This window comes from Microtus pennsylvanicus, chromosome 9, assembly GCF_037038515.1.
Source record: "Microtus pennsylvanicus isolate mMicPen1 chromosome 9, mMicPen1.hap1, whole genome shotgun sequence".
NCBI lineage: Eukaryota > Metazoa > Chordata > Mammalia > Rodentia > Cricetidae > Microtus > Microtus pennsylvanicus.
The window spans coordinates 71,410,762-71,429,182 of record NC_134587.1 but is presented as its reverse complement, the minus strand read 5'-3'; the positions used below and the strand labels follow the sequence as shown (position 1 = coordinate 71,429,182).

The 18,421-nt window shown below is 42.0% G+C and overlaps 1 protein-coding gene across 8 annotated transcripts in view; it reads left to right on the top strand.

The window, feature by feature from the left end:
- The window catches only part of Unc5d (unc-5 netrin receptor D), a 517,885-nt gene that overhangs the window by 427,426 nt on the left and 72,038 nt on the right, over positions 1 to 18,421 (top strand). For all 8 annotated transcript variants that reach the window (XM_075986467.1, XM_075986466.1, XM_075986465.1 and 5 more), the window contains one exon: positions 8,801 to 8,833. In XM_075986467.1, coding sequence (XP_075842582.1) covers positions 8,801 to 8,833 — 33 coding nt within the window. The remainder of the gene's footprint in view (positions 1 to 8,800; positions 8,834 to 18,421) is intronic.

The following is an 18,421-nucleotide window of genomic DNA, read 5'->3' as shown; positions in this document are numbered from 1 at the left end:
AAAGACTTAGCATTAAGTCGGTCTTAAAATGTTTACAGAGTACATGTTCTATTCAGTTCCTGTTTTTGGTGATAAACTAGGAGGAACGGCAGTTTGATCTGTAGCAGTAAGCGAATTTGTGGCTAACAGGAGGAGTGGAGTAGCTTCAAGAACAAGATGGACTGGTCTTGCTGGAAGAGGCCTGTAATCCCACCCCATAGGGAAATAGAGGCCAAATGGATAGATAGCTCAGAAAAATCACAAAAGAGAAGGGAGTGAGGGAGGAAGGGAGAATGCTTGGAATACAGATCTTCAGATTATAGTTTCTCTTACAGCAGGTCTTTGTGAGTTAGGTTCTATCACCCACACAGCTAGAGCCAGTTATGTTCTACCTAATTGATCTGTCATTATAGTCTTTCACAATTATCTACTTCATTCCGGACTCCCCCTGGCCAACAACTAAAGAATATTCTTTAAAACAGTAGGCCACTACCATAAGCCTACATTTAGGTCAAAAGTTCCAGATAGGATTTTTTTTTTCTATCTAACATTACTGAGATAAAGTTGACAATTACAAGTTGTTTACAGTTACATTATACAGCCTGACTGTTCGATACATGACTATGTGTGAAATAACATCACTAATTGCTTAGCACCATTAGCACCTCTCAGAAGATCTGCCCTCGGAGCCAATTCCAAGTGCACAGGATAATATTGACCGTAGTCATGCAGCTGGACATTTATTTCCCAAACTTCCTGATCGAGCTGCAATGGAACTTGGCATTTGTCAAGTATCCCTTGTAGCCCTTGCCTCACCACTAGGGCCAGCAGCAACACTTTACTCTCACGTTCTGAGTTTGGCACTTTTAGATTCCACATGGAAACGAGGTCATGCAGTATGTGTCTTCCTGTGTCTCCTTATTTCACTTAGCATAGTGTCCCCAAGTCTTTACATGCATTATGAATGGCAGGAACTCTTCTCCAATTTTGAACAATATTTTATATAGTATACATATATATATATTATACATAGCATATATGTATACAAATATCATATCCCATCAGCTGTCCACCGTATTTTCTGTATCCCTTTAATAGTGGGCATTTAATTGTTTCTGTATCTTTGTTATTGTGAGCAACTCTGAAGTTAACCTGGGAATATAGTTAATCGTCTTTTCAATGTGCTAATTTTGCTATGATTTTTGAAAAGTACTTAAAGTATCTAAGTATCTAGATATTATATCTGTCTTAAATGAGCACTTGCTCTGGACATCTTGGCCCATTTCTGGTGATTTAATTGGTCTTTTGCACTACTGAGGGTAGAATACAAGGTATTTTGCATGCGAGCACAGTCTTCCCTCACTGAGCTCTGAGTCAACCTGTGTGTACTTTTGAATGTGTGTAGACATATGCTGCAGACAAATGCAAGGGTAGCAAGGCAAAGCATCCCTGGCCCAGACAGGAGAGTTCAGCCTGCATCTTCCTTGAGGACAGAGGTGGAAACCTGCATGTTGTCACTTTGAAGCCAGTTTTGAATGGAGAGGTTTGTAGAAATTCTGAAAAGCCTTTGCAGCAGCCCCAGAACATAACTGCCATCATAGAAAACAAACCAAATCACAGACTCACTGGGAATGTAGAGAACATTGTGGGAACTCATCTGTTTCCTCATGAATGAGGTCGTGGACCACCCAGCTTTCTGTTCATGGATTTGTTCAGTGAGCACAGTGATCATCAGGCCCATCTCTTGCTGCAAGTGACAATATTTCATCCTTTCTTATTGTTTTTATTGCACTATACATTTTTCTCTGCTCCTCTCCCTTCCTGCCCTCTCCCCTTCTACCAGCCAAATAGTATTTGATTGTGTGTATATATCATAAAATAGTTACCACAAGCTGTGGGGAGTAGGGAGCTGTATACATGGTCTACATACACCATGTTATAGCTAGAAAGGGAGTAGAGCGTCCGACACTAAAGTTGCCATCACCAGCAGAGATGTGCTGTTTCAAAATAGCTAAAAGGGAGTATTTTCATCAAAGAAATGATGAATGCATCCCATAATGGACATCCTGATCACCCTGCACAAGGCAAGGACACATTAAAACTACATTATACCGCATAACTAAGTAAAGTTATATGTCAGTAAAAATGAAAACTTAGGTCGACATTAAGTCTAGAAATTTGAATGATTTAGCTCAAATTGAAACATAGAAACACCACCTGTAAGAATAGTCAATAACAATACTTATTTGTCTTAGATACGGTATTTTGAAAAAAGGAAGGGAGGAAACTGCTCCTTCTAAATGAACGCTAAACAAGAGCCATAGCAGAGGGCAATGCTGGAGCCATTGTCATCAGATGTGACATGCATGAGCTGTCTGTGGCGGTTTCCTCAGACACCACCTAATTATCGTGATGGGATCGGGAACAAATCTTAGGTGGAAGATGTCATCAGTACTGTTTTTCACTTCCTAATGTGTACAAGTGGTCAACCAGGTAGATTTTTTTGCCACTTGTTTCCAGAATTCCAATATTCAACCAGATTTCTCCGAGAAGTCAGTCATTGTCTAAGGGGCATCAGCTAGAAGATACTAGGTGGTTTTGTTCTCTCTCTGTGTGTATTTACTGGACATGTACAGATGGTATTTCAAAGGGGACAGTAGATTCTCATGATGCAATATGGGCTGGGAAGCTGGCAGAAGTCTCAAAGAGAGCAGAAGACTTTGCCCCAGCTTGTGATAGGGTAAACATGTGACCTTCCCTGGATCCCCTATGACTTACCAGGAAAGCATGAGAGATGCATACGTGCACACACATGCACAGATACACACACATAAATAAGAAGAGCTCTGCCTTCTACTCTTCTATTCTGCATTCTGCTCACTGCTCAGGTTTAGAGTGCATACAAACACTGACTGGCAGCTGTATTTCTCTGTGTGTGTGAACACTCAGTAGGTCAGAATCCTGACCCGTCAAGTCAGTGTCTGCCTGACACTCAGGCACCCTGGAGTGGTCAATGTGAAGCAGGCCTCCTGTTTGAATGATTTTTTTTTCACTGCTAACTCAGGGCATCAGGAAGGCCCTGGGACCTCCTGCAGGCTTCGGTAGCATTCTGTCTGGTATAAAACTGGCTGGTAATTATTTCTAGCTATGGGGAAAGAGGTAATGAATGAATAAGTGAAACTCACTGATAATTAAAACTTTCGCTGTTTTTTCCCCATCTGCAAATAATAAAGCAACTTTTAATTAGCCTCTCTGAGTGGCTGTTTTGCATTTGTGTGTCTGTGGTATGATATATATCATATATGTGTGTATGTATGTATATATACACATACACATGTTTTATATATAATATATATGCCTGTGTATGTATATATACATATACGCATGTTTTATATATATTATATATATTCGTGTGTGTGTGTGGTGTATATAGGCCCAGTATTAAATAAGTATCATCCTGGTCACATCCCATTTTAATTTATTGAGGCAGAGTCTCTCACTTGAACCTGAACTCCATCCATTTGGCTAATCTATGTATTCAGCCAGCTCCAGGAACCCCCTCCCACATTCTGGGATTGCAGGGGGGCCTCCACACTCATCCAGTATGCATGTGGTGCTGGGGTGCAAAGCTCAGTCCTCGCTTGGGGGCGATTTCCCCACCGAGTCATTTTCCCTGCTCTTTCCAGATTATTCGTGCTGTGGGTCTACAGCTGCAAAGCCCCATAGACCCAGTAGATGCCTCACCTAAAGGGATTACAGGAGTTTAAAATGTATAAAATCAAAGCCTATAAAATAATTAGTTTTTTTTTTTGAGAGAGGGGAGTGACATGTGCTAATGAAGGAATCACCGAAGTCCTCATGGACTGCGTCTCTGAGGCAGGAGGCTTTTCTGGGAGACTGCAGTGGGAAGGGGTGTCCCAAAGAGAAGCGATGCCATGAACCGAAGCTTAAAATGGGGCTGGGGGTTCATAGATCTATCTGGCAGCTGCATGCGTTTAGTTGACAATCTATAGGAACGAACTCCTATTCGGTGTGGTGCAAGCATGAAAGCAGAACAATTGGCTATGGTCTGAGCAGCAGAGGATCAGGGTTAAATACTGCATGCTGAGGCTAGCAGCTATTGTAACAAATAAGGAAACAGCCAAAGTATGGACGTAAAAAAAAAATAAAAATAAAAAAACCAAAACAGATTAATCCACATTTGTGTCAACCTAACAACATGAGTCTGAAAAATGGGTAAAGTGAATTACAATAAAAGAGTTAGCATGCATATTTTAGGGACAGAAAAGATTTCAAAGAATGAAATCTACGAAGAAGGAAATGAAAGTAGTCTTTGGAAATGAAAGAAAAGAAGGTTAAATGTTGACTATGGTGGCACCCTTGGTTTTCAGTCTGGGGAAAGAGCTATGTCTTGCATATTGTGTACGTTAGTGGCAGTGTGAGTCTCAGAAGCCATACAGACACTGGGGGAAAAAACATATTTATTCACCGTTTGAAAACAAGGGACACAGGTGTCAAAGAATCACAGTCCATGGCCTCCAAAGAAATGTGGAGTTAGAGATGCAGCCCCTCTGTCCTCAGGCCTGCTCTCTGAAGTCCCCAGCGTGTGAGTAGCATGAGCCTGGCCACATTTGGTTCCAGTAGGGCTGAGTGCCACTGGGTGGCTTTGTGAATCTTTCAAGAATAGTGGAGCCCAGGGAAATGCTTTGGGAACCTAGATGGAAGAAAAGAAACGAGGGTTAAAGTAAGGCAGAAGAGAATGAATCATCATCAAAGGTAAAAAGTAAAGTGCTTCCTCTCTCCCTCCCCCTTCCTCTCCTCCCTCCCCTCCCCACTCCTTCCCTCCTGCCCCTCCATCCTTCCATTCCCCACCCCTCCCTCTCTTTCCCCTCCATCTCCCATCCCTCCCTCTCCTCTCCCTTCCATCTCCCATCCCATCCTCTCTCCCACCCTCCACTTCCATCTCATTCCTCCCTCTCCTCCCTTTCTCTCATGCAGATACACACTTTTACATAGACATGTACTGGGGGCAGGGAATCACAAAACCTTATTTGCATTACAGTAAACACTAATAATAACAAAGGCAAAAAGCAACACAATAAACTATAATTTTCCTACGTGAAAATGATAATATAATTGGTAATTTCCTATGTTTTCATGCTACCACGTATGTAAGCATACATATTTTTATCTAATGGCATATACATAAAAATCAGAGAAAAACCTAAACTTGCATATCTGGCTTACCATTAGCAGTGTTTATTCTCTGCGGCGAATTTTTCCCTCCCTTCGGTGCCTGTCTAGGCTGCTTAGGAAGTTAACAGCAAACATGATTTTTCCAAGATACAACACCTTAAGACTCTGTTAAAAATTCCTCTGATTCATTCACTTGTAAATAAGGTAGAGTTACAATTGCTTATCATCCATTTCCTTCCATCCTTTTGCCCTTCCAGGGCTTAAGGCAGACCTTAAGAAGTGGCTGTGATTTCCCAGAACTACTGCTTAGCTGCCACTGGCTCAAAATTGCACTAATTCAGTGCTTGTCAAATAGAAAACCGGCTTTCCTAGGCCTGTCTGTATGTCCCCCGCCCACTGCCCCTTAGGGAAGCAGAGACTAACTGGAGTTGACCACACACAGCCCCTGATTTCTTGCCAGGAAGTAGTAGTAATCACAAAAAACACAAACCCCAATTAATCAGGACCTCTTGGAGTGGGGCCCAGGCCTGGGTGTTTATTCTAAAAGCTCCCAGGTGATTCGAATGTGCAGCCAACATTAAGAACCTTGGCCCTAATGGATTAATTTACTAGGGGGGCATTTGAATGCAGCCCTTTGGAGAGGGGGAAATTAAAGTGGAGAGGTGTTGGTTGACCAAGGCCAAGTTGTTTCATAGCCTTGAGCTTTGTGAGAGAATGATTATGCAAACAGAATAAAACAGTGTGGTGTGGGCCAAGCCTTCAAAGTTAGAGAGGTCACTAGATGGCCTTCTCTAGCACATGCAGAGGGCTGAGGTCAAATTCAGTGTTTAAGTGAGGAAAATGCTGCTCTGTGGCCGCTTCTTTTCCAGATATTCTTATTTCACAAAACACAGCAGAACCCAATTTGGATGCTAATGCCAGAGGACTAATGCCTTGGGGCTCCAGAGCTTTCTAGCTTTTTCTAAAAGGTGGCTGTAGAAACAGAAAACATACTGGCCAGGAGAACAGTGTCCTTTGGGGGCATTTTATACTGCAGCAGGAAACCATTGTGAACAGCTTTTCTTTTCATGTCATCGGTTGCCCCCCTTAAGGCTAACAATAATGGATTCAAGCAAAGGTTCCTAGAGGATTTCTGGATTCCTCTCTTCTTCTGCACAACAAGAGACTAAGCTGTGACTTAGTTTGGTCTCACCATAGCAGAGACATTAGTTTAACTGTCATTCCAGCACCCTGCCCGAAATCCGTGCAGTTCCTGACCTGGCATTGTGATCGGTTTCCCAGCAGGAACACAGATAAGCATCATGAGTTACTGGGCTCACAACCATCATCATACATTGAAATTACTTCATTGACCGTCATTTGTTGCAATTATTAAGCCAACCCTGTGTCTACCCTGTGCTTCATGGTCCTGTATCTATCCTGCTTAGTCCTGAATATCAAACTCTAAGGGTGTTGCTTTGCCCTGTTCACTGTAAGAACCTTCAAGGCGCACCAACAGGATGTGGAACCCCTAAAGATCAAGTCCAGTTGAGACCCCAAGTCTGTGTTATTTGTACAGTGCCACATTGCCAAACAGAACTGGGTCAGGGAAACTCAGGGTCCCTGCCTTGTGGGCCCCTGCGACAGTGCCTCTGTCTCTAGACCTTAACCCTTGGCTTCTAGGCCACATTTCCTCTTATTTCGGAGCTGTTCTCAGTAGAACCCGACCACCCTATTTTTCTCACAGCTTTGCTATCAATATTTTTTTTCTGAAGACTCCATCTTGCATCTCACCTGTTCTTAATGGCATTTCATTTTGTTCCCTGGTTTAATTCCCAGTCCCCGTGGTTCAGAGGAGAAAATATAGTTGCGCTCAGCCAGAGTCCTAAACAGATGTTCCCCCATCTCCTCTCGTGGGTGTGACAATGCATCACTTTCAGGCATCTTAGCCCTGGCCTGCCAGCCTCTTGGTGCCTGTGCCGAAAGCATCCAGAGCCTCACGCAGTAAGCAAACCGGAAGCTCCGCTGAACCCACCAAAGCCACCGCCTTCTAATTGTTGAGAGTAGTAGCATCTGGACGTCTCAGCTGCCACCTGCTCTCAGGGAAATGTGTCGAGTCTGTGTGAGGGGCATGCAAGTGCTCTCAGAAACGTGAATGAAAAATCCTACATGAGCATGTCAATGTAAATACTATATTGTCGTCCCAGAAAGCGGTCGTTTTGAAGGCAGTACCTGCTGCTGTCTCCTTCTTTCCGACCATTAAATGATCCATATACAGGAGTATGATTTGCATCCAACTTGTAAAATCTTCTTCCATCACAGGTCAGACTGCAAAACACACAAAAGCCATATTCCAAGCACCCTATATTTATGTACTGTAAGAACTTTCTGTCAAGATCACTATAAAATTCAGAAGTGGGTTTAGTTGGCAGAAATTCCTAGGCAAACTGACCATAGGAGCCTATCTGCCTGGGAGGAGTTATTATGCCGTCAGTAAGATACTATTTATGAAGTTCTAAAATATACAGCGTGCTGGGTTTGATTCTGTTAAAACCATAATCCACAATGAAAGCCTCACTCTATGTGGCCATCTTCAGGCTCATAGAGAACAAGTCTATAGAAGGTAACCTCGCACGGCCCCCGCTCTGTGACTCTGTGAGTGGCCAATGCCCTTGACCTGTGTAATCTGGAAGCCTAGAAGAGGACTAGGAGAGGCACAGACAACCCTGTGAATTCAGGAGGCTCTGCAACATGTTAAATCCTGGCATCTTGCCCTGGTGTCTGGAAAGTGCTCAATCTGCCTTCTGCAGTGGTGTTTAGCCTGAGGTGGAACCAAGAACAGGAGGAAAGAGGGAGACCCTGGGCAAAACAAAGTAAGCCACAGGCTCCAATATCAGTGTGAGATTTAGAATTAGTTGCTGGTGGGAAACAGGACCGGATGGTACTTGATGAACTGAGAGCCTTGGGAAGAACTGTCACAAATGCCTCAGCTGAAGCTGACCGCTGAGGTCCAGATGACCTTTGCCTTTCACTGCTACATCCCACCAGCTTGCTGAACATATGAAGACATCTTCTTCACTGAGAGACAACAGGCATTTAAACAGATTGGTGGGGGGTGAGGACAAAAACCCAAACCAAAAAATGCTCCTAACACAACATCCATAGCCCCAGGGAATGGCTCAACAGGCAGTTTGGAAGTTTGCATCCAGACCATGATTACTGCAAACCACTGCAGGCTCTCTTTACATATTTATTCCCTGGCTCATTTTTCTGTCTTCATGTATACTGAAATGGCATCTCTTGCCTGAGCAGGCTGCTCCCTGGGCATTAAAAGGAACAGGCAGCAAGCTGCTTGCACTTATCATGCAGATAAGAATCGAGCAGAAGCAACAGAGAAAAAAAATATGCTAACAAACTGGAGAGAAAATATATTCTTAAATAAAATAATCATATGGAAATATTTCAAAAAGAGGCAAATAAAAAGTTAGAATGCAAAAGAAAAAAATGTGGGCCCCATAATCCATATTGCCTGCAAATTGGAGAAAATGTATCATTTATAGAAGGCCATACAAAGTAATACAGGGAATATATCTGCTCCGTGTAAATTTATTAAATGCAACTTTCTTTTTCTCTTTCTTTCTTTTAGATAAAAAACCTCTTCATGAAATAAAACCCCAAAGTAAGTTATTTTTCCTCTTGTGGATATAATTTATTCTCATATTTGCTGCCTTGCTGTTGTATTTGTTCAGGAGCCAAACAGAAGTGAAGTCCTCTGGCAGATCCTGGGCTTTCGGGGCCTCTCCTCATTGAGTTTGGAGTCACATATCACAGGTTTAAATCAAAAAGAAATATGCACGTCCTTCCCCTCCCTCAAAGCAAAAGTAAATCTCTCTTCTTGATTCTTTCTGCTTCTAAGTCCGTTTCTCTGAAGATGTCATCTAGGATTCTTATTTCTGGAGAGATTTATAGCATTAAAATTAATAAATATTTGTCGGTATACGCATGCATGAGAGCAGCTTTGTGGGCAAACGCCTGGCTCCTAGCCCTTCCAGGAAACGGCAGGGAAGGAAGGGTTCTGGAGAATGCCAGCCAGGAGTCTCACCTGCTGTGGCATCCATGGTAACTAGGGAGATTAGAGCCAGCACTCCACAGTGAAATAGGCCCAAGCTGCGTGATGGTGTTGGCTTCAGTACCCTAGCTACAGGCTTGCTTTCTGAAGATGCCTTTGCATTATTTCTGTTTTGCATCCAGGGGATTTAGAGAATGGGGCGTGGCTTCAATGGTCAGAAGCCTGGCATTTGACTCCATGGCTCTCAGCTGATGCAATTATGGTAACCTGGAGGCCTTTGAAAAATTGGGAGTTGGGGAGCAGGGATTAGAATCCAGAAATCTTTAGTTTTCAGGGCTCCCCCATGTCATTCCATTATGCACTCAGATTGCAAACCATAGCCATAGAATTTGTGAATGGGAGACCAAACAGATCAGAATCTTGGAGTATGATGGGAATTTAATAAACATATTCTACTTTTGAAAAAAAACAAGTGAATTAGAATCTATACTGGGGGATACTCCTAGAATTGATACGTTATTGTGTCTAAGTAACTGCATGGACCTAGAGATAGGTAAAGCATACTAAGGAATCTCAGGCTATGAGACAAGAACCACACAGCTGACATTGTTAGCAGAAGTAAACAGCTGCCCAGCTGCTTCAAAATGTAAAGCTTGGGAAACCTGTCTCTGTCCAGTTTCTCTCATTTAATGCAAGATGAATGCCTTCTGATGATTTCAATTCACAACAGTAGAATTCAAAGCTCTTAGGAGAGTTAACAGCTTATATTAGCTAACTTCTTTGACGAAAACCGAGACCTTAGAGGACAGACATACCCAGGAAGGAGCATCAGTAGACATGACAGGACAATCCAGACATTTTGTTCCTGTTCTACTTTGTTGCTATGGGCAGCCTGTAGCACGTAGAGGCCACTAACTTAAAATCTGAGAACACTGCAAGACAAAACCATCCTTAGTGTCTTTATCTGCTGCCGCCAGCTATGTGTAAAGGAACCACTGGTGCCCAAGTGGTGTACTTTTGTTCCATGCACACTTGCTTTGGAAGACTGAGTTGGGAAGAACTCAGCACTGTGTGTCTGTATGTGTGTTGGCATGAGCACATGCTAAGGGAAGGGAACTTGGCCTTTAATATTCAGCCCATACTTGTGTCCTGACTCTCAGAGAGGTAGCTAGGATGCTGGACTCTGTGATTTCTCTTAGTCTCATGTGCATGTCATCCCCCAGTTTGGGTATAGAGAGTATGAGAAGATCATGGGTGTCCATGTCGTAACCAACATGAAGATTATTTATAAATGCATGTGTGTGTGTGTGTGTTTCAAAGAATTAATTTCATGCTTGGTCTGTGAGTCCTGTGCCTTTCGAATTTGGTTACATCTGTACTTTCAGGCATAAACCCCCCAGAAGCTATTCCTTGTCTGTAGGGACTCCTGAATTCATTTGTGCTTGGGGTTCTCGCTGCTAAGCACCATGCTTAATTGCTGGATATGGCAACAGAATCGCTTAAACTGTTTTAATTTGTGATTTCCCTAAAAATAAAACCATGCCAGAATCAATGTGATTGCAAAAAGCTCCCAGAGGAATCCAGTCAGGGCTCTGTGAGCTGCATGGTTGGAAGTGCATTACACAAATTCAGGTTAGTTGTTCAGTGGAAGTGGGGGCTGGGTTTAAGACGACATGAATCATCACTGATGCAAAATCAAAGTCAATTATGAAGATAATTGAGAAACAACCTGTTCCTATATATAGCGGTACACATCTTCCACGCGCCCTGGTGGGTAGACCACATCATTCAGAGGGAGTTTTCTACACCATTCTCCAGAACAGACAGGCAAAGGAGCTAGCTTTGCGTTGCAGGGAAGTACAAAGAGAAAGTGAAGTCTTAAGATATGTGTTGGCAAATCATAATGACAAACTGGGGAAAATATGCGCACTGCATAGTTCATGAAAGCACTTATTGTAAATGAGATAATTTAATCAATTACGTTTCCTAATGTACTAAACCGAATGTTTCATTTTCTGCTTCTGCACATCTTAAATTATCTTCAGGTGCTTTATGAGATTTAATCATAGTTAATAGAAACTTCATTACCATCAAATGTGCTTTCAATAAATGTTGTGTAACAATGTCAGGAGGTGCAGTGAAATATAGTAGGTTCTGAATGGCAAGCATGAACCCCCAGAGTCAAACTGAAAAATGGTTGCATTCTGAGAGTGAGACTCGTTGGAGGCTTGGAGAATGGGGTTTTCGGAGTGGCTGTAAACTCTTGAGAGGTTGCTGGCTCAGCAGTTTCAACAAAGAAGGGCACTGACAAGATTCAGCATTACCTCAGAAAATGGTTCTGTGCTTTAATCTCTTTCCAGCCCCCTGCTATACAGTTGTTCTGTCTTTATAGGAATGAGTGCCTACAAGACTGGAGACTTGGCTCAGAGGTTAAGAGCACTGACTGTTCTTCCAGAGGACCCAGCTTTAGTTTCCAGCATCTACATGGTGGCTCATAGCCACCTGTAACTCCCATTTCTGGGCATCTAAGGCCATCTTGTGACTCTGCAGGCAGGCACTGCATTCATATGGGGCATAGACATATATGCAAGGAAATACTCCTACATGCCTACATGTAAAATAAAAATAAATGAATCTTGAGAAAGAGAGGAAGACAGAAAAGAGAGAGGGGGGAGGAAAGAAGGAAGGAAGAGAGAGAGAGAAAGAGAGAGGGAGGGAAAGGAAGAGAGGGAGGGAGGGAGAGAGGGAGAAAGAGAAAGAGAGAGGGAGGAAAAGAAAGGAAGGAAGAAAAAGAAAGAAAGAAAGAAAGAAAGAAAGAAAGAAAGAAAGAAAGAAAGAAAGAAAGAAAGAAAAGAAAAAGTGTTCCAGCTGCCTCAGAGACATCTAAGGAACTAGTTCCAACTTCACAATTCAATTTGTTCTTCTCTGCCTCCATCTCTAGCCCATCCCTCCTGTTATCTTCTCCATTTTAGTAAACAGTTGATCACCAAGTAAATGGTCTGGGTCAAAACCTTAGTCTCTGTCTTCCTCGCCACCAATTTCCTTCTCTATATCCAACAAACCATCTCTGACTGCCTCTTCTGTGCTCAAACCAATCTCTGCTTCCCTGACTCCATCATTTCCATCCGTTTGCTCAACAGTTCCTTTTGCATCCTCACTATGTGCTAAGATATGTTCTGCTGAGTGGAGAATCTGCCCTAAGCCCTACACATTGTGGGCTTCATAAAGTTCACAGTTTGGGTGAAGAGAGAGTTAATATGGTTGTCAGAAAACACACCAAATGTGGGGCAATGATGTGGCATGTTATTAAGTGGGATGAGGACCTGGAGCAGGCTTTGAAGGAAGATTGCGTTTCTGAATAAAGTATTCAGAGAAAGACTAATACAGTTGCATTTCAGAAAACACTCAATAATCAAGGCAGCACAGATCTGGAGTCCCTGAGGGTGAGTGCTCAGGTTAGTGGACCATCAGAAGGTGAAGGCTCTGAGGTGAGACCTTGCTTCCAGGCTCTGGGGGAGATATACAAAGGAAAGGTTATACACAACCAAGTTACAGAAAGGGTGGTATTAGTTAAGGTCACAGAAGTAAGGTGAGAGAGGAAACTCCATTGCATCTTAGGCTGTCATAAAGATGGTGACCTTGACTCTAAAGGAAGCAGAAAGTCATGGAGGGCTTTCACTGAGAGAGATACAGCCTAATATTTTTAAATATACATCGTAATTGCACTGTCCAATGTAAACTCATAGGAAACCAGAGCAGAAGCAAGGGCATCTATTACAATGATCCATTACAAAAAATAATCTGTTAATATGGTTAAACTGTTAGAATAATCTAGGCTAAAGATGATTGGGGCTTTGGCTGGATGGACAATGGTAACATTTGAAAAAGAAAGTCCTATTTTGAACGTAAGGGTTTGATGATAGATTGATATGAAAAAAGAAAGATATTTTGGGTGATTCCAAATTGGGGGCTATGCATAGGAAGGATGGAGTTGGCATTACTATTACTGGGAAAACTTGATGAATAATTTTGAAAAAAGAGCTCAGAGTTCAGTTTGCGTGTCCTATTAGGTGCCAAATGGAGATTGGAATAGGAGGATGAATACAATAGCCCACAGGGCAGAAAAATGCGTATTTCGGACTCATCGTGCCAGTATGATATTTAAAGCCAGCAGGTAGGTTGAGGTCAAGGCCTTATGATGTGAATAAGGAAAGACTGAGGATCAGGTTAGGGAAGACAGCAATACTTAGATGTAAAGGAGGCCAGAGTCACTGCAGAGAAGAAGAAGCATGACCACATTAGGAAGAGAAGATCCAAAGGAAAAGGAAATAATCCCACAGTCCCAGGTAGTATAAATACATAAAATTATGCATACACTGATGACAGGAAATGAAACGCAAAACTATCTGAGAGACGAAGGGAACAAGTGGGAAGGAGGGAGAGAGAAGTGGAGTCTAAGGGAAGTATGTTCAAAATATACTATATTCCTGCAAGAAAATGGCCTTGTAAAGCCCCAAATAATGAATACAAAAAAGCCAGGGTCCTGGGTGACAAAGTCAAGCTGTCTTCCTAGCAGAGATCTTCATTCATCTTACCCTGCCTAGTGTTTCCTTATGTGAGCTTAGCTGAGCTTTTTGGAACTTAAGTTCTGGTCAGATCTCCTGCCTGTTGAAGCCTTTTCAGGAGCTTACTAGCGTTCCCTGAAGCGCAGCACCTTCTTTTGACTAGTTTAACAATCTGCTGCTGGACTTCCTGGCCACCAAATGCAGTAGCTTTTTCACTGAGTGTGGGGCCTCAGGGACTCCTCCCCAGTCCATGCTGGAATTTTGATTTTTAATCCTAGGTAGGTCTTGTGTAGGTAACCACAACTGCTATAAGATGACATATGCAAAATCCATTTCATATCTAGAAGTCAGAATTTCACAGCTCTCCTTGTCTGCCAGCTCTTAACGGTTTTTTCTAGCCTTTCTTCTGTCATATTCCCGAGCCTTGGGAATTGGGGGGGGAGGGGGGGTTAATGTCTATTGCTGAACAGCTTGGCACTTTCAATTGTTATGAGTCTTTTTTATTGATGACAACACACTACAAAAAGAAAAAAAAAATCCCTGATTGTATTTTAGAGCACCACAAATCTCATGGTTTAATAACATGATTGTTTAGCAAAATAACAATAATAGGTTCCCTCCTAGGGCTGAGAGCTCCCCAGTCATGAGCCTTTGACCAGGTTTACAGTAATAGACCCATAATCCCTCCTATGGTGTAGACCTTTGTCCAATTGGAAAGCAATTTGTTACCTTCATAACCATTCTGCCACTGTTGTGCCGCTGGGCCTATCTTGCCTGGTTGGCAAGGGTCTAGTGCCGTGTAAGACCATTGATATCTTTTTTCCCACAGCAGCTTATACAGAACCTTCTGGATCCATATAGGTGAACTCTCAGGGAGCAAGTTTTCTAGTCAATTGAGGCTAATTTCTTTATATCCTGCATCCAAAGAAAATGGTGTCTTAAGCAATCGGGTCTTGCTACCTAGTTATAGTAGGCACCTACGAGCATTAGCAATGGTTTGGGTTATTTCAGGTGCCCATGGGGTTTTCCTGGCCAATAACAAGTAGGGAGGTATCCTGTCAATGGCACTAAGACTTTCATGTAGAAAACCCATGTCTTCTGGGAGTAGCATCCTCAAGCAGAGGACTTATATGCAAACACAAACACACACACACTATTGGTATATGGAGATTTAACAATATCTCCATGGTATTTTAACTATCTTACACACTAGTGGATTTATATACGACTTCTTCAAATATCCTTAGTTTTGGTGAATCTACTCCTTAATTTTTATTTTTTTAATCTTGAGAACTAGTCTCACTATGTAGCCCAAGCTCAGGAAGATTGCCATAACTTCCTGGTTGCCAGGATTACAAATGAGTGCCATTATGTCTGGCCAGGACAGTGTCTCATCTTCTTACTTGTTGCATTTGGAGTATTACCAAGATCAAAAATATTTATTAAGTTATTGTTCTGAGTCTTCCTGTTAATTCTTTACTGAGTAAAGTTTTGTTAAAGTGCAAAATCAAGAATTTTGCTTCTAGGGAGCCAAAGTTATTCACTTATGAAGTAGGTATTTGTGATATACGGTTAGTCGTGAACCAATGAAATATGAAAGGAAAATCAGAAATGTCTTCTCCTTACAATGTAATACAAGATGGAAGTTGAGTGGTTAGAGAAAAAAGAAGTGAAGAAATTTGAAGACTCACCTACTGTGTGGTAGGATATAGCCACAGATTTGCATCCTGAAATAATTTCCACCTGGATGTACGGCCAAGGCCTGGCAACTAGAATCCTCTTCACTCAAGAACTTTGCATCCCATGGGTTTGTCTGCAGTACATTGACTTGCAGAGGAGACCCATGTTTACCGGATAGGCAGCTCTCAGAAGACAGAAGCTCAGTACTCGCCCATACAGGCTTAATAGGTGGTCATTCTGCCTTGGGCTATAGACATGAATAGCATTTTCAATCGGCAGGATTGTCTTTGGCTCATTCCTTTAAATCCTCCTCAGATATCTAGGCCCCTGTAAGCTAGCATGAGGCTAGCAGCACTGGTACTATTCTTCCGGGCACACTCTAAAACATTTTCTCCCTTATTTTGTCCGTCATTTTTCTTCATCCCATGCTGATTATTTTCAATTACATAAGTACAGCACTTTCCACAAATTGCATGATTTGCTTTGTCCTTCACAATCATTCTTCCTCTAAATCAATTCAGCACATATATGTGTGCAACATTTGTAATTTTCTTAGCGTTTTCGACTTTTTTTGCTATCTGATTTTTAGCGTTTCATAAGTATATGCTTTTTCCTACTTCCATTTTCAGTGATTTCACTGGCTCTGTCCTTAATGGAAATAATGGGATTTGTTCATTAAATGCCTCAGAACCAAGCAAAGACACAAAGAACAGGGGATAGACCCGTGTGTTCTTTAGTACCAGTAGAGCACCAGGGTACTCACTAAAGGCTGGGCATTCACAACCACTCTCTCCCCAGTGTGCTAAAATTTATAGACATGATGTCTTCAGTGGTCAGAAGAAAGTAACTAAGGTGAAGAAATTTACTCAAAAGCTAGAGTTCAAATCCCACTCTTTAGCTCTTTTACCTTGTACCTCTCCCATTAGTAAAAGTACAGTACTTTTGCAGTTTAAAGATGAGAATTGCCAGTTAAACTACTGGACCCTTCACTTAAATTTAAATTTTGGGTAAACACATAATAATTTGTATATTGGCACTAGATACTACATGGAAATTACTTTATGCTAATATTGTTAGTTATTGAACTGAAAATTTAGATTTACTTCTATATTTTTTTGAGGCAGGGTCTCGAACCTACAGTTCCAGTTAGACTCGGGACTCATTATGTAGGGTAAGCTGTCCTTGAACTCACAGAGATCCATCTGCTTCAGCCTCCTGGGTGCTACGATTAAGGACGTACACCATTACTCCAAGCTAGTTCTATATTTTTATTCAGTATATCTAGCATCCATGCTAAAAGGAAAAGCTTGTGAAATAGTCTAGTAGCCCTGTGTCACCTGCACTGGCTGTGGGGAAGCTGCTTCCTGGATTGACCTTAGGTTGCCTTGCTGTTGGGATTCTGACTCAGTAGTTGGCTCTTGTGGCTTCCATTTGTTTTGCTTCTTCCTGGCTTCCCTTTCTGGAGATTTTCTTAATGTGGATTCCTTAGCAGTTCACTGATGCTTACATTAGCATTTCAAGTTTGTTGGCCTGGTTTTCTACAATGGCAGGAGTGGTTGCTCCAGGACACCCACCAGGAGATCAGGCAGAATAGTGTGGATATAGTAGAAAGGTACTCCCATCTTCCTATACCAGGCCTTTGTAGCTCGAGGCCTGACGATAGGTTCCTGTCTGCTATATGTTAAACATGATGTATGTTCAATTTGTAACATGTGAATTGAGTTAATGTTCCATTAGCAAGAAAAATTAATATGTCTTTTACCTTAGAGGCTGGGAAACATGGGACAGATAAACTAAACAGCCCTGGCTGGACTCATCAGGCCATCGGTTACCACAGATGACTAGAGAGAGCTGTCACTCAAATTTATTTCTAAGAAGGGGCCTTGAAAGGTCAATTATTCCCCCAGCCAACTCTGATAAATAGTAATAATAAAAAAATAAGATAAAGTAATTGCAGACTGTTACAGAGTCCTGCTGATTTTTTTAGAGACTTTCTGAAAGGCGATTTCACAATCCACCTTAGAAATATAGATGTTTTAAACAGCCCTCATTGTAGGAAAGGTCATTTTAATATCAAACCAGACACCCGATTGCTTTAATAAAAGGCCATTTCCTCCCTTTCTATTCCTGGTAGAGATGGCAAGAGACTTTACTAGTTTCCTCTAAACAGAGGGCCAGTGAGTGCCTACTGTGGGCCTAGTCTCTTTTTGGAACAGCCCCTTATGCATCCCATCTCCAGGAAGCAAATGCTTCTTCTTTCTTTCTTTTTTTCTTCTTTCCTTTTCAAGGCCCAATTTCCTACCCTCTGTTTCTCTTCAGGAATTCCTCTGTGGGCACTTTTTACTTCATTCATGAACGCAGATATCTGCCTGTCTCTGCCTCTCAAGTGCTGGGATTAAAGGCATGTGCCACCACCACCTGACTCCTAGTCAGTATTTTAAAGAATTTACTTTTATTTTTTATTATTCTTACATGTGTGCCTTTGCATTGGTTTGTGCTCATGTGTGCACAAACTCTCAGGTTCTCTGCAAGAGTATTCTTAAGCATTGAGCCGTCTCTCTGCTCCCTTTACTCACGTGAAATATTTTTAATGTACTATTTTGTTCTTGTAACTTAAGTCAGATGATTCAGAAATTTTCCTGGGATAGGAAACATGATAAACAATATATACCATTAGTCTAAAGGGAAGGATTGGAATGATGGTGATAATTCGGTCCCCTTATGTATCAAAGACCGAAATGGGAATCTGGAAGGGAAACGCAACTTTCTCTTGTCTCCCTCTTTTGTCTCACCGGGCTCACATCCAGTGATTTCCATTTTGAGCTCTTGAATTTTACCTTGGTAAACTCCCTGGCTCCCTGCTCCAGTCTTCCTGTTTCAGTGCCTGGAACTCTAAGAATGCCTTTATCTGGACTTTACAAGCTCAGCAGAGAAGCAGCTGCAGCCGGTACAC